This window comes from Haliotis rubra, unplaced genomic scaffold (assembly GCF_003918875.1).
Source record: "Haliotis rubra isolate DU_JTF1 unplaced genomic scaffold, ASM391887v1 Scf246, whole genome shotgun sequence".
NCBI lineage: Eukaryota > Metazoa > Mollusca > Gastropoda > Lepetellida > Haliotidae > Haliotis > Haliotis rubra.
Genome location: NW_025766514.1, coordinates 128,186 through 153,174, shown reverse-complemented (window position 1 = coordinate 153,174; position 24,989 = coordinate 128,186). Strand labels below are relative to the sequence as shown.

Below are 24,989 nucleotides of genomic sequence, written 5' to 3'. Positions count from 1 at the left end.
GAGAATCTGGTCGGTATATCTCGCGGCCGTAAGATTGCCTTGGACGAGCACCAATTCCGACCTGCAGGTGTATGAGATGGTTCCCCACATCATCACATCATCTCCACCAAATCTGTCCACTTGCCTGATGCAGTTGGATGCAAAACGTTCATTGCGTGGTCTGTCGAAACGTTGTCTTCCGTCACGTCGCTTGAGGTGCTACCGCGATTCATCACTGAATCATATGTGCCTCCAGTTTCCAAGGTTCCATGGCTGCACCGCGTTACACCACCTGACTCACGGACGTTGATGTAATTGTGTCAGAGAGGGGGCAACTTCTGGATGTCTGGCGCGCATACCTACCTCTCGGAGATGGTTCCTGATAGTCTGGTTGGACATTCTCCGGGCTCCAAACCGTTCTTGTGCTGTGTCCCGGGCAGAACGAATGCAGTCACGTAGGTGGGTTACCCGGATGTAGCGATCTTGGGCTGTGTGGTGACTCACGGTCTTCCTGGTCTTGGATGGTCATCTGTCGAAATGGAATGCACAAAGCTATCCCACAAACGAGTTTTTGTGCTAGGATGAATGCTGAAGGTCCTCGCCACGACACTCTTGGATTCGCCAGCTTGTAATCGCCCAATGGCAATATTTCGGTGGGCACCGTTCAGACGTCCCATTTTCTCATCCAGTATTTGCAAGGGTCTTGGATGAATTTGCGAGATGCATTTGGGTCTTTTATAGTCATAGGTTGCACGCGAAAAGCAATAATTGCGGCCTTTGGTTGTGTTCCATACCAGTCAAGCTCATCATGACAATCATGATCCATAAAATCATTCAAAATCATTTACATGTATGCTTGCATTCGCTCACTCATGTTCTTCTAAACCATACCAACAACAATATTCAACCCTCAAAACATGCTTAATTTGACATTTGCGTACAAACTTTCTTTTTCAAATTTTATTTTGTGTTTCTCTTTTTTAAGAGTGTATGTTAAAGTACATGTACACAGAGGTACTTTGAAAATAATCGCAATGTTAAAAATCAATGGAGAATATGAATAATATCTCAAAAGTTATGGATAGATTTGAATGAATCTTGGTGGTTATGTTAGGTATGACACAGGGGCTATCTACGTACGGTTTGGTGAAAGTACATTAAAGTACAAGTACACAGTAGTACTTTAAAAATGTAATAGTGAAAGGAAATTGCTGTGCAAGGCGGAGGCATGTTCTCTAACGAGGGCCCTTCTAGTTTCCAAATTAAGAGAAAAAAAAGAATTCATGCATGTGTTTGTATGACAAATAATGTCGAAGCTTGTATTTCAACAGCATATTTTGTTCTTGCAGGTGAAAAACGGATTGAATGACTATGCAATTTTCTTAACAATGTGAACGTTAAAATAAAGATACTCGTGCACATTATATATTGCACTTGCATACCCACTTGTAATATGTAGTTATCTGTTTACTGTGATATAATTTGTCACTCCTGTATTAATACATTCAGTTTGTATTGACTGCAGATTTGGCTTTATGTCATTTGTCATTTAATTACCCAGACACGAGTGTCAGTGTGTCAATTCTGACTGTACTGGTAGGCCTGATTTGACACTTGTGCACGACTATATGATAGTCACATTAACCTTATCTGGGTACTATTATTACTACGTACATAAGTGTGTCATGGTAGTGTATATTATGAAATGGGAGAATACATTGATTGAATAAATGGTTTCCATTAATATAGGCCAATACTTACAATGTTGGTGACCGATGAAGGGAAGACAATATTTGATTAATTTATATGATTATGTCATAGTTTATGTCACCAAATTGAAATTAGAAGCATATTATGTGGTTATCTGTATGTCATACATCATAAGCGGCCTTTTGATATGCTACATGACTATGTCCTCGAATTATCTTACTATTCACCTACATGGGAACTTTTCATGGTTTGTTATATTTTCAGGTTTAGAAAGAATTTTAGCAAGTATATTACCACGTGGTTATATACATTAGCTTAGTGCAGAACAGACAATAAACACAACATAATAACATAATTGGTATTTCCGTTTTCACCCTGAAACTTGGGGCGTTTTGATCAAATTGCCCCATCCGTTTTGGTGCAGGTCCGTTTTCACTTGCACTCGAGTTAGTACGATACATGTTTACATTCGCAACAGCAAAAATGTCAGCGGGTAACTCAAGAATGAATTTGGTATAGTATAATTTTTTAATTTTAACATGGTGTACAATTCTGCAAGAGTGCGTTAGTGGCATTCCCTACCAGTATACCTCAGTGAAACTCCTAGAACCGTCCCTTGAGGCAAACCAGTAATTGGGACGTAGATCTAGATCTAGGACTAGATGTTGAACTTTCCTTCGTTGTGTACCCAAAAATCTACCACCGTGATTCTATACCCAAAGTATTTTTGTACACCTTCATATGTAACTCCAATTAAGACTGTTGTCGCCCATTACCACGCGCCGAAGATTTTGTGTCAGAAAACTATGGTGTGAGCCTGAGTGAGATATTCAAGTGTTTGTCACAAGCTGTAAGTTGTTCTGTTGTTGCAGCTGCTCGCAGCTGTAGTCCCTTGTCCTACACACTGTCCCAGGAGCAGACACAGCTATTGGATTAAACCTGCTGTGTGAACATGTTTAAGATGATGTGTTTCCCAAACTTCACTGACATGCTTCCCTTAAAAGGAAACAAAACTCCAGCTTTGTAATAATTAGAAAAATGGATCTGTTGTTTCTTTGCAGAATACAAATTTGCTTATTATGGACTATAATTTTGACATGTTTCTTGTGCTCAAGACCTGTGAAGATTCAGGTTAGAATTGGTGTTCAGCAACCCATGCTTTTTGTAAGAGGTGACTAACGGGATCGGGTGGTCAGGCTCGCTGACTTGGTTGGCACATGCCATCATATGCTCATTGCGTAGATCGATGGTCATGGTGTTGATCACTGGATTGTCTGGTCTAGACTGGATTATTTACAGACTGCCGCCATATAGCTGGAATATTGCTGTGTATGGTGTTAAACAACTAACAAACCAACTTGTGTTCAGTGTTATTCATTGGCGCTGCACAAAGCGACACCTATTGGAGGACAGAAGAATGAGATGGTCTCTGTCATAACAAGAATGGGAGAGAAAAATGTCTGTCAAAGATGGACTGAAGGTGGCTTTGGGTGATCAGTCAGTAACTGTGCTCCGAACTGTGCTAATCGAGGTGGAAGCCGTACTCAATTCAAAGCCACTAGGCTGTGTGTCTACTGATGCCAAGGATGTTGACTCTATAACTCCTAACATTATATTGATGGGACGTAGATAATGCACACCTTCCACAGGTACTGTGTATCCTGCTGATGAGCTTCTTGGTCGGAAAAGGTGGCGTTATAGCAGACCAGATGAACCTGACCACAACTTGATGTGTAATGTCTTGTCATGACTGTTTGTTTCCTCTGGTGAGTCGGAAGAGTCTGCAGGGTTGGTTCTTCAGCTGTCCCTGTCACACACCAGGAAGTCTACTGACTTGTGGCCAGATTAATCTGCTGACCAGCATGTGCCAACAATCATATCAAATGACTGTGACCATGAAGATGAAGATGTTAAAGCAGGGCTCGATTTAGTGCTTTGTTACTTGCACTGGTGCAACCCAATATTACAAAGTGCAACCTAGTTATTAGTCTAACTTGCACCAGGTGCAAGTCATTTTTTGAGAAATCAACAATAAATCTAACAATATCAGCATAAATATGTCAGCTCCATTTTGTTCTAAACTTTGAATAGCTATGGCAACGAAACATTGCTATTCATAAACACGTCGCGGCTATGATAGCTCAAGATTGTAAACAGGGATCAGCTGTGTCTCTGTGTTGCTATGGTTTTAATGGTACTACATGACAGAAATATGTTTATGTGCACCGAAACCTCTGATGTTTTAACACATTACGTTGCAACTGGAATTTGGCTGGTGCAACTAGGTTTTTATCTTAGGTTGCACCTGGTGCAAGTAGGTTAACATATTTTAAATCAAGCCCTGTAAAGTGAATGTCACATTCATTTTGTGTCAAGCCAAAGTTTGTCCAACAATTTTTAGGCGGCTGTGTTATAAAAGATAGTAGTCCTACAGGTTAAAATATTCCTCTTTTGGTTTTGACTTTCCACATACCATTCCCAGTATTATATAGATGGCAGCCTCCACAACATTCTGTTGCCACATGCTCTGGACAATACATCCTTGAAACTGTGTTGAAAGTGTTTGTGTGTGAAGGTTTACTACATAGCAGACAGTATACAACCATGTTTAGGGGTGAAAAGAAGTGTATGTTCAGCACTCTTATGACTGAACTGTCTAAGGGACCGTTCATAATTTATGGCTAGGGGGTGATGACGATTTTAAGGGGAGGTCACCCATTTTGTTCTGGGGAGGTGGGGGGTGGGGTGGTGGTGTTAATCAATTTTGTATACATGTACTAGGGGGTCAGCAGTTTTGTACATAAAAATATTTTAAAAAGGTTATGATTAGGCCAGACCAATTATATTTCTTGTTTTACAGATCCGCCGGTCGTATTTTTTCAAGAATAAGAAATTGTATGGCACACATGCTCGTGTAAAAATCTCTATTTATGGGAGAACAGGGATTTACGAGATGTGAATTCCTGCATCCTATACGCATAAAAAATGACAATGGACGCAGCGAAATATATTAAGGTATCCATAGGGATGCAGAAAAAGTCCAAATACTTTTTTGTAAAAATTTCGATCAAGTAACAATAAGTTATCACAGAGTCTGCTACTAGCCAGGTTATGGTATCATTTGCAATTTAATTACTGTAACAATGTGATGATTATAATACACTGTACAATAACAAACCCAATAACAGTAACTGAATTACAACAATATTACAACATAGTGTTAATAATAATATTGAAGTGTCTTGCACTCCCATTTTTAGTCCAGGACCCCTGAAAATTAAGAGTATGAGTCCCAGGAACCCTCAAATATAGGACGCAAGGTAAATCCCTGGGAGAACACATTCATTCTTAAGAAAACATATCATAGAGTATTTAATAGTTTGAACTGGATCTCCATGTGCTGTTTATAGCAGTGTTTATTCTAGATCATGCCCTTATGCCATTCGCGCACTAATATTTAACATGGTGTACTGTACAGGTATGGGCGGGTCGTGTCGGCCCATCCAGAAACGCATCACGAATTTGTTTTCGCTTGGCAACTCGTGCAAAAGTCAAGTACGTCTTTGAAAAAACAACAATACATCTATTCTCATCAAAACAAGTTTTGAGTACTCTGAACTTTCAACCCGTGTTTAGAATGATTGAACAAAACCTGTAAATCGATGTAATAAGAAAAACCAAAGCGCCTTGTAAAATTGGTTGCGATAAGGCGGTTTCATTAAAGGTCACATGCAACCAAAAAATCAAACATAATTAAAACACAATTATCACTTATTCATGACATATAATATACATTGCTGGTTATGAAAAAAATCATATAAACAAAATTGCAAGCGTACAATCGCAAATCAAAAGTGCAATATTGTGTACTTGGGTTGACTTCCAAGGAAACGAAGCAGCCGGGATACCGAACCCAGTCAGAGCGGGTGGGTGTGCACTCAAGTGTAACGGCTGGTTCATTTGTGTATGCCCTCACGGCTCATTGTGTGTGTATATATAGAGATGTTGGGTTTAGTAAATACATGCTCATTTTTTGTGTATAACATTTTGCAATCAACAGACATCATAACATGTCATGTGTTCAAGTATCACACCTGCCTGTCTGTGTAATTACATAATGTGACAGAGACCGAACTCGGGCCATAAATCAATGCGTTTTGTTTATGGTGTATATAGCCTGATTGGTGTTAAGTTCAAATTGCATGTGGTCAGTGATCGCAGTTGTGTATTGAATATTGTCATTAGCAGACAGGCAGGCAGACACATAGGTGTCAATAAAACAAGACATTGACTTTTGTCTGTGACAACGACATATCTATATCACAGTTAGAAATTCTGTCAACGCTAAATAATGACATTGCTTTTAAGTATCGAACTGAGAAAGTGACTCGGTAAGAAGAACGTGTGGTGAAATAGACAAATGAAATTATATAAAAAGTTTATTTACTGTCATAACATATAAAGAGCTCGCACCTGTGAGATATCAACAAAACATTAGGAAAATAGCTCACACCAAAGCCTTCACCGAGTATTCACTGGACAGCCCGCTTCCAAGTTACGCGAACCTATTTCACTGCGCACGTGCTATGAGCTCAGCCCAGCTGTTGAAACCAGTTTCCCCCCGAAAAGTCGGGGGAAAATAAGTGAATCGTTTGAACTCCGATTTCGCGCAGGTTTTTTCATCACGTTATTTTTCAACTTTATAAGTTGAATTTGCATTTTTCATGATTTGTTTCGGTAAGTCCATACCGAAAGGTATCAGAATCTGAAAAGTTGTGTTTTACGTTGCATGTGACCTTTAAGAGAAACAATCTGTTTTGCATGTTTAAGTTTCACAGTTTTGTTGCCTTGGGGACACATCGTCTGTAAACTGCTGATACCAGTTGGAGCATCTTACATTTTTCATGAAAAAGCAATGAACATGTGTTCGTTTTTTTATAAATATATGCAGGGATAGAAATACTTTTTTTTCTAAGTGTGCCTTAGGGCACCAGACAAATATTTTAGGTGTGCCTTTCAGAAATTGAGTATGCCCACATGTTTTTAGAATAAATGACAATGATGATGATCATTTGAAATTTATTGTTAAATAAAAAAATGGGTTTATGAGCATTCAAATATGTATGGTATTATTTAATTTGGAAAAAAATAATTGTTTTGGGGATTAAAGGACTAAATGTGAGTTATGTCACTGAAAAATCATGCGTGTCAAAAGGGCACCGAGAACATTTTTTAGCCGTGGCATTTCAATATTTGCCGTGCCATGGCACACTAATATATGGGGTATTTCGCACCTTGATATGGTTCCATCCTTGCCAGTGGCTATCATTAAAACAAGCAGCAAATTGTAAGATGTGCATTACCCTGCAGATAAACACTGTGTTTACGGGGTATGGTTAAGTTCAAGTTGAGAATTTTGAACCAACATAACAGGTATCCTTGTGTTATTGGGTTTCAGACGCTTAAACATTCGTCAACAAGAACAATTGTAAAACATGTCAGTAACCAAAAACATAATCCGACAACATTAATGTATTAGCCACTGTCAGACTAATCATAATCATAAGAATCACTGTTCAGTGTTGAAGTGTCCAGCTGTTTTCAAAGTGTCAGGTTTAGTGTTAGCCGGACTAAGAAAACTGTTTAATCACTATTGGAATGTTCAGTTGAGTTGTCAATGAACATACAGATTGGGTTCATTTATAGTTTATTATTTATTCATATTTTTCAAATACTTTATGATGTTAACTGTTTTTTTAATGTGTTGAAAAATCGTTTCTCTTGTTGACCTCACCTGGATTGAAAGTTTAAAAAAGAAAGTGAACTCATACTAGTAACTAGTAGCGTATGGCTAAAGCATCACAGCAACTTCACATGACCGTCAATATTTTCTAATATAACTGGGGCGGGTGGACCGAGGGCTCACTTTTTAGAAATGCTGGCATGAACACAGGTATAGAGTTACACATGTCAAGCATACTCACATGTGAGATTGGATGACAAGGTGGGAAGCTATATATTTCCATGTTTCTGTTGGACACTGATCATCTAGTTCTCATACAGTTCGCCATAGACTGTCTGGCAGTTGTAGATAGAAGATTACGTTCTGGAGTTTTGTCCCCTCTGACATTAAAGTTTGTACATCAGTAATCGCTTTGGTATTGGGCCTTGCTTTGGGAAGGCTTTGATGAGAATATGTGAAAGGTAATAATATTGTCAGTTTTTGAGACTGGTCATCTTTATTGGCATAAATCTTATATCTATGTTTTCTTTACCAATCGGAATGTTGGTGGAATTTGTGTCTGTGGTCAAAGCCATCTTTGAGGTTGTTGGGAAACATGGTTGTATCATTGATGGCCAGTTAGTGATGCACGTTTACTTATACCGTCCTACACTTTAGTAATTGTTAGATCTTCACAGGGTGCTTTTATTAAGGACAAATTCTTAGAGTAATGTATGTGGACAGGCAGTATATGTTTGTGCGAGGAGTTTTCCAATGAATGTGATATAATTGTTGTGAATGTAACAAGTGGTATCTTTATGGTTCCAGGATGATGAGCCCTCAGCGTCAGGAAGATCTCGGTTAGCTGGAGCAAGGACTAAGCCGTCCAAACAGACCTCTGCTGATGACATCCGCACTAAAGAAGAGCAATACAAGTACAACATCTTTCTTCTTTAATACTCATAATGATATTGAGCTTGAATTGTGTTTTTTAGTATTTGTCCAATAGATTTAACCTGTGTTGGCACATTTTGTTGCAAACACCATAATTTTTCCTTATCCTGACTCATGTTCTTTTGCTTATCTCCCTTTCCCTTTCGAATGGTAGTGGAACACTTGAATCCCTTGAAGTTCCTGAAGCAGACGTATAAATACTCACCCACGAGTTACCTCCCTTGCCCTTTTCCCGCGCAAACATATCATGTGACGTGCCCATACTTGTCACTCTCTCCCTTTTCGCCCAAGCACTGGAGTTCCGTATACGGCATTATATTGTTTTTGTTTAGGCCTATTCTTCTAAATTAAGCTGTGTATGGATTTGGCTATAATCATTATGTAGTATTTGTAAAAATTTGTAAAAATTTATTAACTTTGAGTCGTAATTTCATCGTCTTGTAAACTTGTTTACATTTCATGAAATCCTGCAGTGTTTGCAGGCACAGATTATCCGTGGCTGATCCTCACCCCAATGTCCTTCGTGTATAGATCCATGTTCCTTCAGCTTGCGCTGTACTCATTGTATTGATTTATCCAATCTACAACTTAATCAATATTTGTCTTATGTTTATAGACGTGCCATGGATCGGGTGAGAAAGGCATCTCAAGTCACGATTGATAAAACTGCAGATCAGCCTACAAACCGTATGTTACTTGCTGCCGATGTTCATAATACTGGTGCTATGCTCAGTACGTTACAGGGCCAGTCTGCTGGAAAGGGGGCCAAGAAGAGATCGTCTACATCTCAGTCTACGCCGTCCCAGACTAAGAAAAAGACGTCATCCTCTTCTACTACGCAGAAGAAGTCTACAATTACCAGATCGGAGGGCAAGGCTATGCGTGCGAGCTTATCTACGCACCATAAATCCTTCAATGAAGAGATTGTATCACCTCACGAAATAGACGTTTTTGACGAACCCCCTATACTTCTACCTGAAATATTTATGAGATCAGCGACGCAGTCGACCTCTACTACTACGAGATCGTCCCCTACTAATGTCACAGCAGGACAGCTGTTCGACATACTACCTCTTACTTCTCGGATTGAAGTTGAGGCACAGAACCCATCAGCGTTCGCGAACGCTTCTACAACACTGCAGCATCGTCAACCTATGCAGAACTTCGACCCTGGGGAATTTATGACGCAATTCACCAATCAAGTGATGGCCATGATGGAACGTAGATTCCAGGAGGAATCGAAGGCTAGGAAAAGCCTCCCATCTACCGACACCGTGCGCAAACCCCCAGGCCTGCGCGTATCTACGGCTATTAGATCTACACCTAAAGGCTACGTTCGCGAACGTACACCTTCGCGAAGGGCTCCACAGTTGGACGACTCTGTCATACTGGAGGATAGTAGAGATGACGCACTACCTAGGTTCGCGAACCCTCAGCGTTCGTGAACCTCGAAGGATTCTGCTCCTACACCTAGCCACTCTAGGTCGAGATCTCCTATCTCACACAGACGTTCGCGAAGCTACTCACCTCAAGCCAGACGTTCGCGAAGGGATAGCTCACCTCACAGAGGTTCGCGAAGAGAGGGATCCACAGAGAGAGGTTCGCGGAGAGAACACTCTCAAGATAGACGTTCGCACAAAGGGAGGAATCCTCAGTTGCAGGTTCGCGAACCCAGGATGAAGGTTTACAAACCAGGGGCTGATATCAAATGTGCCATCGTCAGCCGCTATACGTCTCAGAAGTATAGCAACAAGTCCAAATATTCCGGAATACAGAGAGCTAAGGATAAGAAGTACTCTAACTTGGAGTCTTCCACCCCCAGCCGTTCCTGTAAAACTATCGACAGTGGGTGGACGTCTACAAGGGTACTGGAAAAATTGGGGAATGCTAGAGGACAACTACGCCTCTCAGGTACTAAGAGAAGGATACAAAGTACAACTAAAAGCCACACCTCCGCTAACCCCCAGCCCGATGGTCTTCAACTATGCAGAGGAACAGGCAGACAAACTACAAGAAGCCATCAACGCACTATATATATATATATAGCTACTCATGAAAGATGCTGTAGAGATAATAGATCGGAATCATCTCACTCCAGGCTTCTGTTCCCCAATTTTTCTAGTACCCAAGAAGAACTCCATGGAGAAGTTCAGACTGATTTACAACATGCGCAAATTCAACAAAGACTATCTACTGAAACCAGAGAGGTTCAGAATGATCCACCTACCTCAACTCAAACAACTCGTCCGTCCAGCAGATTACATGGCCAGCATAGACTTGCAGGATGCCTACCTTCACACCCGATACATCAGGAATCAAGAAAGTATCTATGATTCCTATTCAGAGGGCAGCACTTCCAATGGAACGTCCTACCATTTGGAATATCTTCGGCTCCGTGGCTATTCACACGAATAACCAAGCCTATAGTCGCATACCTTCATCATCGAGGTCTCGGACGACGCAATGCCTTCTACTTGGACGACGGAATTCAGGTTCACCAAGATGCCAGTCTACTCAGACTACAACTGAACTTCACAATCAAGTTGCTCACTCAACTAGGAAGGTTGGTGAACCTAAGGAAGTCAGAGTTGGAACCAAAACAAGATCTACAATTCCTGGGGATAAGATTCATCACAACAGAGAATCGGATTGTCATCCCAGAGGATTGATGGGTCAAGATACAAGCCATGGTCCCGCCAGCAGTCATCTCTCCGTTAACACTGCGATCATGGCAAGTTCTACCCGGTCTACTAACCTCGGCGGAGGACTTGACGCGCACAGGAAGGTTACAACTATGACCGCTGCAACGGTTCCTGATAAAACATCTAGACAGCGTCGACCCTATCTTGCTGCCGGAAAACCTCAAGAGGTATCTACTGTGGTGGACACACAGGTCGAACTTTTGCGAAGGAATCTATTTACAAGAGCCGGCCTTCGACACACACCTCTACGCAGATGCCTCGATGCAAAGATGGGGTGCGCATCTCAACGATCAAGTGGCCTCGGGAAAGTCGTCCAAAACGGAACAACAGCTGCACATCAATCTGCTAGAGATGAAAGCAGTGATCAACGCCTTACAAATATGGTCAAGCTTGCTGAACAACAAGATGTTGATGATCCACACGGACAACTCCACAGTGGTGTTCTCCATAAATCGGCAAGGATCCACAAGATCTCCAACTCTGTTGCAGCTCACATTCCAGTTGTTCCAGATTACGCAGGAAGCAAATGTCTGGATAAAGGCGTGTCACATACCCGGAGCCAAGAACGTACTGGCAGACGCTCTCTCAAGACCACTACACCCGTCACCTACGGAATGGATGCTCCATCCAGAAGCGTTTCGGAACATAAGGGAGATAGGATCCCCTTGCATAGATCTGTTTGCCACGAGGTTCAACAAACAACTACAGACGTTTGTCTCACCAGTTCCAGATCCTCAAGCCTGGGCAACAGATGCGCTGAGCATGTCGTGGGAAGGACTAAACGGCTACGCTTTTCCACCCCCGATACTACTGCCAAAAGTACTGTTCAAGATCAAACAGACTCAGACGCTACAACTGACTTTGGTCACGCCCTATTGGCCAGTGAGAGCATGGTTCCCAGACCTAATGGAAGATCTAGGAAACCCAGTAATCAAGTTACCAGATTGGCCGAACCTACTAATACATCCGCACACCAAGCAGGTCCACGGAAACCCAACAGTTTTCCAGTTACACGTGTGGACTGTATCAAAATGTGCTTGAAGAAAAGAGGATACCCCGCCAGAGCAGCCAAAGCAGTAACGCTAGCGTTACGCAGATCGACTCGCAACCTATACGACGACAAATGGCTGAAGTTTGAGACTTATGCAAGGCGGAAAGGCTTCACAGCGATGAAAGCCGCTCATCCTCAAGTGGTGGAATATCTATGTCATCTTAGACAGACCAGACATCTGAAGGGTTCGACACTATCTACATACCTCGCTGCAATCAGTATAGTGATTACTATGAAAACAGGCATCAAGTTGACGAAAGTACCAGAATTACTTGCTCTGCTGAGATCTTTTAAGCTGGAGGACCAGCAAAAGAAATTCAGAGCTCCAGCCTGGGATCTAAATGTAATTCTGCATCATCTTACCAGTGATGTCTACGAACCACTAGATCAGATCACGATCGAGCTGCTAACACAGAAGATGCTGTTCCTGCTAGCGTTAGCCACTGCAGCTCGCATATAAATACATGCGCTGGACTATGGTCAAACCACTTTCGACAGAGGGCAACATAATGCAGTTCACCTAGGACTTAGGTGGGACTTTATTGCCAAGAACCAACTACCTGGTCAACCAGTTAGACAGTTCCACGTATCAGCAACGCTGTCTACAGTCCTCAGCCCACAAGATATAGAGGACGTATCCTTGTGCCCAGTCAGAGCCCTGAAGATATATCTTCAAAAGACTGAGACGAGGAGACGGAAATTCAAGCGCCTATTCATCCCTTTATCAACAGAGATTTCCGCAGAAGTCTCAAGAACAACCATATCGTTCTGGATGAGAGACGTTATATTGAGAGCCTATAAAGCAGCAGGACTAGAACCTCCTAGAGCTTCCAACCCACACGAAGTCAGAGCACAGGCGTCAACACTAGCTTTGCACGGAAATTGCTCTATACCGACAATCATGGAGGGCTGCTTTTGGAAGTCGGACACGGTGTTTGCCAACCACTACCTCCGAGACATAACCACTGAAGACGTCTCAGGCATTCACCAATTTGGACCTCTCGTTGTAGCACAGCAACTAACGGTTCCTCAAAGGCGCTGAGTTGGAAAATCTCACCCTTTATCATGCTGACATGTAGATGACTTTTACTAAGGAAAAGTATTAGTTTGAAAGTCCATGTGCACAGTCTATGACAGGCTAGCATGAGTGATTAAAGATCCTGTACGGGTAAAGATCTTACCTGTACATGAAGGGATCGCAACTCATTTATGATAAAGATCTTATCATAATCTATGGGTTGTTATAAGATATCTAGTAATAGGAGAATACTAGTTTATCTACAGCCACACGAAACAACATGATTCAACTTGTCTAAGTAAGACAAGAAGTGGTCCCCCTGAGTTACAACGGAACTTGGAAGAATAGGACCACGGAATGCTGTTCGCAGTTCCCATGGGGGGGATACAGGACGTATCTATGGACAGCTGTTGAATCCAGTGGCTTGACCCACCACCTTTTCCGACGGATTCTATAAGCAAAAGATCATGAGTCAGGATAAGGAAAAATATGTAATTTTTTAAGTAAAATTGATATGTTATACTTATCCTGACTCATGACGAACAAGCCCTCCCAACCTCCCCGTTGAAGACACTTGAGATTTTACAGCAGATCCAAGTGCATGGGCGGAAAATAAGGAGAGAGTGACAAGTATGGGCACGCCACATGATATGTTTGCACGGGAAAGGGCAAGGGAGGTAGCTCATGGGTGAGTATTTACTTCAAGGGATTGAAGTGTTCCACTACCATTCGAAAGGGAAAGGGAGATAAGCAAAAGATCATGAGTCAGGATAAGTATAAAATATCAATTTTACTTAAAAAATTACATTAAGGCCAGACCAATTTTATTTCTTGTTTTACGGATCCGCTGGTCATATTTTTCCAAGAATAAGAAAAAAAATAAAAATTAATTTCCCTGTTCAAAAATTAAAATCCTTATGTTTTTATTGGCCAAAAATGTAAACTTATAAGAAATTCTTTTTTAATTGTTTTTTGCCCCATAAACACTTCATAAATTGCCAGAAGCAAAATACTTTCAATATTTAGAAGGAATATTACTTTGACTGTTGATTTTATTTTAAGTTTTTTTCCTTCCTGCCTTTAGGTTTTCTGAGGACAAAAATCCGCATAACAAGAAATAAAATTGATCTGGCCTAATTTCGATATTTTTATAATTTTAGTGTCAACTTAAATGATGGGGTTATCAGGATTATATATGGGAACTAATATACAGGCCTGCATACACAATGCCTGTTAGATGGTGGTTGAATGAAACTATATTATATTTGGGATTACACTTTCTTAGTAATGCACCAATTCTAGTGCTGCTATTGGTATACAACAAGCGATACAATGCTTCATGATACTAACATTTTAGGCACAACGATATGTTGCCAAAGTATTGTGCACTTAAGCTGTGATACGATACGAATCCTGATATAAGGGTGGCGATATGATACGTATCACAATACTAAAATCTTTAATTCTAACACCAACTATAAAACATCTTAAGATCAAAGCAAAACGGATTTTAAAGTATTTTGTCAAATTCCGCCAGCGTTGTTCAATGTTCAGTCTGAAACCAGATAATTGATTTTATACACAGACTTTGTGAATGTTTATAACATGCGAGTGCTATGCCTGACACAGTTCTTGGCGCAGGAATTTCCGAGAAAACATTTACTTATCAAGGGAAAATAAGCAGGCATGTGTTTTAATCATCAAACAAAAGTATATCTTTTTTCTTGACAGATATCGCAATTCGACAGTATTCAAAGTTAAACATCGATGTATTGTGGTCCATTTGAAGTATCATATCAGGATGTACAACAATGTAAAACTTTGTATCGATTCACTGTATCTGCGGCCCATGAATTGATTCATTGATACGTATCGATGAATCGTCACACCACTAACCAATTCTAGTACTTTGGGCCCCATCTGTGATTCCAACCCACACCATTAGACTGAGGCACCAAGATTGCCAGCACACAAAGTCAGTGATCTAACTTCGACACTAAGGCTTTCACACAAATGGATTTGTTGCAGACGACTAAATGAGGAGCTTGAAGCCAAGACTGCTAACTTGGTACGTGAAGCAGAGCAAGTCATGGTGAGTAATCAGGGTATAAGGCTTGGCTACCCAAATACGTAGAGCAGAGCAAGTCATGGTGAGCATTCAGGGTATAAGGCTTGGCTACCCTAGTACGTGAAGCAGAGCAAGTCATGGTGAGTATTCAAGGTATAAGGCTTGGCTACCCAAATACGTAGAGCAGAGCAAGTCATGGTGAGTATTCAGGGTATAAGGCTTGGCTACCCAAGTACGTGAAGCAGAGCAAGTCATGGTGAGTATTCAGGGTATAAGGCTTGGCTACCCAAGTACGTGAAGCAGAGCAAGTCATGGTGAGTATTCAGGGTATAAGGCTTGGCTACCCTAGTACGTGAAGCAGAGCAAGTCATGGTGAGTATTCAGGGTATAAGGCTTGGCTACCTAGTACGTGAAGCAGAGCAAGTCATGGTGAGTATTCAGGGTATAAGGCTTGGCTACCCTAGTACGTGAAGCAGAGCAAGTCATGGTGAGTATTCAGGGTATAAGGCTTGGCTACCCTAGTACGTGAAGCAGAGCAAGTCATGGTGAGTATTCAGGGTATAAGGCTTTGCTACCCTAGTACGTGAAGCAGAGCAAGTCATGGTGAGTATTAGGGTATAAGGCAGCTACCCTGATGCGTGAAGCAGAGCAAGTCATGGTGAGTATTCAGGGTATAAGGCTTGGCTACCCAAGTCATGAAAGCAGAGCAAGTCATGGTGAGTATTCAGGGTATAAGGCTTGGCTACCCAAATCGTGGAGCAGAGCAAGTCATGGTGAGCATTCAGGGTATAAGGCTTGGCTACCCTGAATGCGTGAAGCAGAGCAAGTCATGGTGAGTATTCAGGATATAAGGCTTGGCTACCCAAATCGTGAGAGCAGAGAGCAAGTCATGGTGAGTATTCAGGGTATAAGGCTTGGCTACCCAAATCGTGAGAGCAGAGCAAGTCATGGTGAGTATTCAGGGTATAAGGCTTGGCTACCCAAATCACGTGAGCAGAGCAAGTCATGGTGAGTATTCAGGGTATAAGGGCTTGGCTACCCAAATCGTGAGAGCAGAGCAAGTCATGGTGAGTATTCAGGGTATAAGGCTTGGCTACCCTAGTGCGTGGAAGCAGAGCAAGTCATGGTGAGTATTCAGGGTATAAGGCTTGGCTGCCCAGTGCGTTGAAGCAGAGCAAGTCATGGTGAGTATTCAGGGTATAAGGCTTGGCTACCCTGAGTAACGTAAAGCAGAGCAAGTCATGGTGAGTATTAGGGGTATAAGGCTTGGCTACTCCTAGTGCACGTGAAGCAGAGCAAGTCATGGTGAGTATTCAGGGTATAAGGCTCGGCTACTCTAGTACGTGAAGCAGAGCAAGTCATGGTGAGTATTCAGGGTATAAGGCTTGGCTACCTGCAGTAATGTGAAGCAGAGCAAGTCATGGTGAGTATTCAGGGTATAAGGCTTGGCTGCTACCTAGTAATGATTGAAGCAGAGCAAGTCATGGTGAGTATTAGGGTATAAGGCTTGGCTACCCTAGTGCATTGAAGCAGAGCAAGTCATGGTGAGTATTAGGGTATAAGGCTTTGCTACCTGAGTGCGTGAAGCAGAGCAAGTCATGGTGGTATTAGGGTATAAGGCTTGGCTACCCAAGTGCGTGAAGCAGAGCAAGTCATGGTGAGTATTAGGGTATAAAGGCAGCTGCAAAATACATGAAGCAGAGCAAGTCATGGTGAGTATTCAGGGGTATAAGGCTTGGCTACCCTGATGCATTGAAGCAGAGCAAGTCATGGTGAGTATTCAGGGGTATAAGGCTTGGCTACCCTAGTCGTGAAACAGAGCAAGTCATGGTGAGTATTCAGGGTATAAGGCTTGGCTACCCAAATGCGTGAAGCAAGAGCAAGTCATGGTGAGTATTCAGGGTATAAGGCTTGGCTACCCAGGCAAAGTGAAGCACAAGTCATGGGTGGGAGTCAGGGTATAAGCAGAGCCAAGTCATGGTGAGTATTCAGGGTATAAGGCTTAGCTACCCTGAATGCATTAAAGCAGAGCAAGTCATGGTGAGTATTCAGGGTATAAGGCTTGGCTACCCTGAATGCGTGAAGCAAGAGCAAGTCATGGTGAGTATTCAGGGTATGGGCTTGGCTGCCTAGTGCATTGAAGCAGAGCAAGTCATGGTGAGTATTCAGGGGTATAAGGCTAGAGCGGCAGCTACTCTAGTCACGTGAAAACAGAGCAAGTCATGGTGAGTATTCAGGGTATAAGGCTTGGCTACCTAGTGCGTGAAGCAAGAGCAAGTCATGGTGAGTATTCAGGGTATAAAGGCTTGGCTACTGAGTGCACGTGAAGCAGAGCAAGTCATGGTGAGTATTCAGGGTATAAGGCTTGGCTACCCTAGTGCGTGAAGCAGAGAGCAAGTCATGGTGAGTATTCAGGGTATAAGGCTTGGCTACCCTAGTACGTGAAGCAGAGCAAGTCATGGTGAGTATTCAGGGTATAAGGCTTGGCTACCCTAGTATGCGTTGAAGCAGAGCAAGTCATGGTGAGTATTCAGGGTATAAGGCTTGGCTACCCTAGTGCATGAAGCAGAGCAAGTCATGGTGAGTATTCAGGGTATAAGGCTTGGCTACCCTAATGCATTGAAGCAGAGCAAGTCATGGTGAGTATTCAGGGTATAAGGCTTGGCTACCCAAATGTCACGTGAAGCAGAGCAAGTCATGGTGAGTATTCAGGGTATAAGGCTTGGCTACCCAAGTGCGTGAAGCAGAGCAAGTCATGGTGAGTATTCAGGGGTATAAGGCTTGGCTACCTAGTGCATTGAAGCAGAGCAAGTCATGGTGAGTATTCAGGGTATAAGGCTTGGCTACCTAGTGCATTGAAACAGAGCAAGTCATGGTGAGTATTCAGGGTATAAGGCTTGGCTACCCAAGTGCGTGAAGCAGAGCAAGTCATGGTGAGTATTCAGGGTATAAGGCAGCTTGGCTACCCTAGTCGTGAAAGCAGAGCAAGTCATGGTGAGTATTCAGGGTATAAGGCTTGGCTACCCTAGTACGTGAAGCAGAGCAAGTCATGGTGAGTATTCAGGGTATAAGGCTTGCTACCCAATATGTGAAGCAGAGAGCAAGTCATGGTGAGTATTCAGGGTATAAGGCAGCTGCCCAAGTGCGTGAAGCAGAGCAAGTCATGGTGAGTATTCAGGGTATAAGGCTTGGCTGCCCTAGTCGTGTGAAACAGAGCAAGTCATGGTGAGTATTCAGGGTATAAGGCTTGGCTACCCTAGATGCGTGAAGCAGAGCAAGTCATGGTGAGTATTCAGGGTATAGGGCAGCTGCCCTGATGCATTGAAGCAGAGCAAGTCATGGTGAGTATTCAGGGTATAAGGCTTGCTACCTAGTCACATGAAGCAGAGCAAGTCATGGTGAGTGTTATTAGGGTATAGGCTTGGCTACCTAGTGCGTTGAAGCAGAGCAAGTCATGGTGAGTATTCAGGGTATAAGGCTTGGCTACCTAGTGCGTGAAGCAGAGCAAGTCATGGTGAGTATTCAGGGTATGGGCTTGGCTGCAGTGCATTGAAGCAGAGCAAGTCATGGTGAGTATTCAGGGTATAAGGCTTGGCTGCCTAGTGCGTGAAGCAGAGCAAGTCATGGTGAGTATTCAGGGGTATAAGGCTTGGCTACCTAGTGCGTGAAGCAGAGCAAGTCATGGTGAGTATTCAGGGTATAAGGCTTGGCTACTCTAGATGCGTGAAGCAGAGCAAGTCATGGTGAGTATTCAGGGTATAAGGCTTGGCTGCCCAAGAATGCAGTGAAGCAGAGCAAGTCATGGTGAGTATTCAGGGTATAAGGCTTGGCTACCCACAATGCGTTAAAGCAGAGCAAGTCATGGTGAGTATTCAGGGTATAAGGCTGGCTACCTCTAGTGCATTGAAGCAAGAGCAAGTCATGGTGAGTATTCAGGGTATAAGGCTTGGCTACCTAGTGCGTGAAGCAGAGCAAGTCATGGTGAGTATTCAGGGTATAAGGCTTGGCTACCCAGATGCATTGAAGCAGAGCAAGTCATGGTGAGTATTCAGGGGTATAAGGCTTGGCTACCCTAGTGCGTGAAGCAGAGCAAGTCATGGTGAGTATTCAGGGTATAAGGCTTGGCTGCCCAGAGTGCAGTGAAGCAGAGCAAGTCATGGTGAGTATTCAGGGTATAAGGCTTGGCTGCCCAAGTGCGTGAAGCAGAGCAAGTCATGGTGAGTATTCAGGGTATAAAGGCTTGGCTACCCTAGATGCATTGAAACAGAGCAAGTCATGGTGAGTATTCAGGGTATAAGGCTTGGCTACCCACAAGTGCATTGAAGCAGAGCAAGTCATGGTGAGTATTCAGGGATTATAAGGCAGCTGCCTAGTGCGTGAAGCAGAGCAAGTCATGGTGAGTATTCAGGGTATAAGGCTTGGCTGCCCTAGTCATTGAAGCAGAGCAAGTCATGGTGAGTGTTGGGTATAAAGGCTTGGCTACCCTAGTGCATGAAAAACAGAGCAAGTCATGGTGAGTATTCAGGGTATAAGGCTTGGCTGCCCTGAGTGCATTGAAGCAGGAGCAAGTCATGGTGAGTATTAGGGTATAAGGCTTGCTGCCCCTAGTGCGTGAAGCAGAGCAAGTCATGGTGGTGTTGGGGTATAAGGCTTGGCTACCCCAAGTCGTGAAAGCAGAGCAAGTCATGGTGAGTATTCAGGGTATAAGGCTTGGCTACCTAAGTCGTGAAGCAGAGCAAGTCATGGTGAGTATTAGGGTATAAGGCAGCTGCCCTAGTGCATTGAAGCAGAGCAAGTCATGGTGAGTATTCAGGGGTATAAGGCTTGGCTGCTCTGATGCGTGAAAGCAGAGCAAGTCATGGTGAGTATTCAGGGTATAAAGGCTTGGCTACTCTGAGTACGTGAAGCAGAGAGCAAGTCATGGTGAGTATTCAGGGTATAAGGCTTTGCTGCCCTGATGCATTGAAGCAGAGCAAGTCATGGTGAGTATTAGGGTATAAGGCTTGGCTACCCTGAGTGCGTGAAAAGCAGAGAGCAAGTCATGGTGAGTATTCAGGGTATAAGGCTTGGCTGCACTAGTCACATTGAAGCAGAGCAAGTCATGGTGAGTATTCAGGGTATAAGGCTTTGGCTACCCAGATGCGTGAAGCAGAGCAAGTCATGGTGAGGTATTAGAGGGTGCAGGAGGCTGGTGCTGAAAACAGAGCAAGTCATGGGTGGTATTCAGGGTATAAGGCTTTGCTACCCTGATACGTGAAGCAGAGCAAGTCATGGTGAGTATTCATTTCAGGGTATAAGGCTTGGCTACCCAAAGTATGTGAAGCAGAGCAAGTCATGGTGAGTATTCAGGGTATAAGGCTTGGCTACCCAGATGCATTGAAGCAGAGCAAGTCATGGTGAGTATTCAGGGTATAAGGCTTGGCTACCCTAAGTGCGTGAAGCAGAGCAAGTCATGGTGAGTATTAGGGTATAAGGCTTGGCTACCCTAGTACGTGAAAGCAAGAGCAAGTCATGGTGAGTATTCAGGGTATAAGGCTGCAGGCTACTCTAGTGCATTGAAGCAGCAAAGTCATGGTGAGTATTCAGGGTATAAGGCTTGGCTACCCAAATACGTGTGAAGCAGAGCAAGTCATGGTGAGTATTCAGGGTATAAGGCTTGGCTACCTAGTGCGTGAAACAGAGCAAGTCATGGTGAGTATTCAGGGTATAAGGCTTGGCTACAGAACCAAGTCATGAGCGTGAAGCAGAGCAAGTCATGGTGGTATTCAGGGTATAAGGCTTGGCTACCCAAGTGCGTGAAGCAGAGCAAGTCATGGTGAGTATTCAGGGTATAAAGGCTTGGCTACCTAGTGCGTGAAAGCAGAGCAAGTCATGGTGAGTATTCAGGGTATAAGGCTTGGCTACCTAGTCACGTGAAGCAGAGCAAGTCATGGTGAGTATTCAGGGTATAAGGCTTGGCTACCCAAAATGCATTGAAGCAAGAGCAAGTCATGGTGAGTATTCAGGGTATAAGGCTTGGCTACCTAGTGCATTGAAGCAGAGCAAGTCATGGTGAGTATTCAGGGTATAAGGCTTGGCTACCCTGAGTCATGGTGTGAAGCAGAAAGGGCAAGTCATGGTGAGTATTCAGGGTATAAGGCTTGGCTGCCCAAGTGCGTGAAGCAGAGCAAGTCATGGTGAGTATTCAGGGTATAAGGCTTGGCTGCCCCTAGTGCATTGAAGCAGAGCAAGTCATGGTGAGTATTCAGGGTATAAGGCTTGGCTACCCAAGTCGTGAAGCAGAGCAAGTCATGGTGAGTATTCAGGGTATAAGGCTTGGCTGCCCTAGTGCACTGAAGCAGAGCAAGTCATGGTGAGTATTCAGGGTATATAGGCTTGGCTACCCAAGTGCATTGAAGCAGAGCAAGTCATGGTGAGTATTCAGGGTATAAGGCTTGGCTACCCAAGAATGCATTGAAGCAGAGCAAGTCATGGTGAGTATTCAGGGTATAGGCTTGGCTGCCTAGTGCATTGAAGCAGAGCAAGTCATGGTGAGTATTCAGGGTATAAGGCTTGGCTACCTAGTGCATTGAAGCAGAGAACAAGTCATGGTGAGTATTCAGGGTATAAGGCTTGGCTACCCAAGTGCATTGAAGCAGAGCAAGTCATGGTGAGTATTCAGGGTATAAGGCTTGGCTACCCTGAGTGCATGAAGCAGAGCAAGTCATGGTGAGTATTCAGGGTATAAGGCTTGGCTACCCTGAGTGCATTGAAGCAGAGCAAGTCATGGTGAGTATTAGGGTATAAGGCTTGGCTACCCTAGTAAATGAAGCAGAACAAGTCATGGTGAGTATTCAGGGTATATGGCTTGGCTACTCTAGTGCACGTGAAGCAGAGCAAGTCATGGTGAGTATTCAGGGTATAAGGCTTGGCTACCCTAGTACGTGAAGCAAGAGCAAGTCATGGTGAGTATTCAGGGTATAAGGGCTTTGCTACCCTAGTGCGTGTGAAGCAGAGCAAGTCATGGTGAGTATTCAGGGTATAAGGCTTGGCTACCCTAGTGCGTGAAACAGAGCAAGTCATGGTGAGTATTCAGGGGTATAAGGCAGCTGCCCTAGTGCAGTGGAAGCAAGAGCAAGTCATGGTGAGTATTCAGGGTATAAGGCTTGGCTACCCAGAGTGCAGTGAAGCAGAGCAAGTCATGGTGAGTATTCAGGGTATAAGGCTTGGCTGCCCTAGTGCATTGAAGCAGAGCAAGTCATGGTGAGTATTCAGGGTATAAGGCTTGGCTACTCTGAAGAATGCGTGAAGCAGAGCAAGTCATGGTGAGTATTAGGGTATAAGGCTTGGCTGCCCCTAGTACGTGAAGCAGAGCAAGTCATGGTGAGTATTCAGGGTATAAGGCTTGGCTACCCAAGTGCACGTGAAGCAGAGCAAGTCATGGTGAGTATTCAGGGTATAAGGCTTGGCTGCCCTAGTGCGTGAAGCAGAGCAAGTCATGGTGAGTATTCAGGGGTATAAGGCTTGGCTGCCTAAGTGTCATTGAAGCAGAGCAAGTCATGGTGAGTATTCAGGGTATAAGGCTTGGCTGCCCAAGTGCGTGAAGCAGAGCAAGTCATGGTGAGTATTAGGGTATAAGGCTTGGCTACCCTGTGCGTGAAGCAGAGCAAGTCATGGTGAGTATTCAGGGTATAAGGCTTGGCTGCCTAGAATGCATTGAAGCAGAGCAAGTCATGGTGAGTATTCAGGGTATAAGGCTTGGCTACCCAAATCGTGAAACAGAGCAAGTCATGGTGAGTATTCAGGGTATATAAGGCAGCTGCCTAGTGCATTGAGAAGCAGAGCAAGTCATGGTGAGTATTCAGGGTATAAGGCTTGGCTCATGGTGAGTAGAGGACAAGTCATGGGTATTCCAGGGTATGGGCTACCCTGCAGTGCATTGAAGCAGAGCAAGTCATGGTGAGTATTCAGGGTATAAGGCTTGGCTGCCCAAGTACATGCAGAAGCAGAGCAAGTCATGGTGAGTATTAGGGTATAAGGCTTGGCTACCCTAGTGCGTGAAACAGAGCAAGTCATGGTGAGTATTCAGGGTATAAGGCTTGGCTACCTAGTGCGTGAAAGCAGAGCAAGTCATGGTGAGTATTCAGGGTATAAGGCTTGGCTACCCTAGTGCGTGAAGCAAGAGCAAGTCATGGTGAGTATTCAGGGTATAAGGCTTTGCTACCCTAATACGTGAAGCAGAGCAAGTCATGGTGAGTATTCAGGGTATAAGGCTTGGCTACCCAAGTACGTGAAGCAGAGCAAGTCATGGTGAGTATTCAGGGTATAAGGCTTGGCTACCCAAGTACGTGAAGCAGAGCAAGTCATGGTGAGTATTCAGGGTATAAGGGCTTGGCTACCCCTAGTAATTGAAGCAGAGCAAGTCATGGTGAGTATTCAGGGTATAAGGCTTGGCTACCCTAGTGCGTGAAAGCAGAGCAAGTCATGGTGAGTATTCAGGGTATAAGGCTTGGCTACCCTAGTGCAGTGAAGCAGAGCAAGTCATGGTGAGTATTCAGGGTATAAGGCTTGGCTACCCAGGCATGCGTGAAGCAGAGCAAGTCATGGTGAGTATTCAGGGTATAAGGCTTGGCAGTGAAGCAAGAGCAAGTCATGGTGAGTATTCAGGGTATAAGGCTTGGCTACCCAAGAATGCGTTGAAGCAGAGCAAGTCATGGTGAGTATTAGGGTATATAAGGCTTGGCTACCTCTAGTGCGTTGAAGCAGAGCAAGTCATGGTGAGTATTCAGGGTTATAAGGCTTGCTGCCCTGGTGCGTTGAAGCAGAGCAAGTCATGGTGAGTATTCAGGGTATAAGGCTTGGCTACCCTAGTGCGTGAAAGCAGAGCAAGTCATGGTGAGTATTCAGGGTATAAGGCTTGGCTACCCTGAGTGCGTGAAGCAGAGCAAGTCATGGTGAGTATTCAGGGGTATAAGGCTTGGCTACCCAGAGTGCATTGAAGCAGAGCAAGTCATGGTGAGTATTAGGGTATAAGGCTTGGCTACCCTAGTACGTGAAGCAGAGCAAGTCATGGTGAGTATTAGGGTATAAGGCTTGGCTACCCAAGTACGTGAAGCAGAGCAAGTCATGGTGAGTATTAGGGTATAAGGCTTGGCTACCCTAGTACGTGAAGCAGAGCAAGTCATGGTGAGTATTCAGGGTATAAGGCTTGGCTACCCTAGTACGTGAAGCAGAGCAAGTCATGGTGAGTATTCAGGGTATAAGGCTTGGCTACCCAAGTACATGTGAAGCAGAGCAAGTCATGGTGAGTATTCAGGGTATAAGGCTTGGCTACCTCAAGTGCGTGAAGCAGAGCAAAGTCATGGTGAGTATTCAGGGTATAAGGCTTGGCTACCCAAGTGTCGTGAAGCAGAGCAAGTCATGGTGAGTATTCAGGGTATAAGGCTTGGTTACCCAAATGCGTGAAGCAGAGCAAGTCATGGTGAGTATTAGGCTTGGTATAAGGCTTGGCTAGAGCAAGTCATGGTGCCTTTACCCTGAAGCAGAGCAAGTCATGGTGAGTATTCAGGGTATAAGGCTTGGCTACCCTAGTGCGTGAAGCAGAGCAAGTCATGGTGAGTATTCAGGGTATAAGGCTTGGCTACCCTATCACGTGAAGCAGAGCAAGTCATGGTGAGTATTCAGGGGTATAAGGCTTGGCTACCCAGGTGCGTGAAGCAGAGCAAGTCATGGTGAGTATTCAGGGTATAAGGCTTGGCTGCCCAAGTGGTGAAGCAGAGCAAGTCATGGTGAGTATTCAGGGTATA

At 43.9% G+C, this 24,989-nt stretch overlaps 1 protein-coding gene across 3 annotated transcripts in view; it reads left to right on the top strand.

The window, feature by feature from the left end:
* The first annotated feature begins 2,120 nt into the window (after positions 1–2,120).
* Positions 2,121–24,989, top strand: part of LOC124279062 (testis-expressed protein 9-like) — a 70,609-nt gene continuing 47,740 nt past the window's right edge. The window contains exons 1-3 of one of the 3 annotated variants that reach the window (XM_046714861.1): positions 2,121–2,202; positions 8,240–8,346; positions 15,165–15,228. In XM_046714861.1, coding sequence (XP_046570817.1) covers positions 2,149–2,202; positions 8,240–8,346; positions 15,165–15,228 — 225 coding nt within the window. In that variant the 5' untranslated portion in view covers positions 2,121–2,148. Of the gene's footprint in view, positions 2,203–8,239; positions 8,347–15,164; positions 15,229–23,479; positions 23,494–24,839; positions 24,856–24,989 lie in introns of those variants that run through there. The other 2 variants (XM_046714862.1, XM_046714863.1) reach the window with 2 other exon arrangements.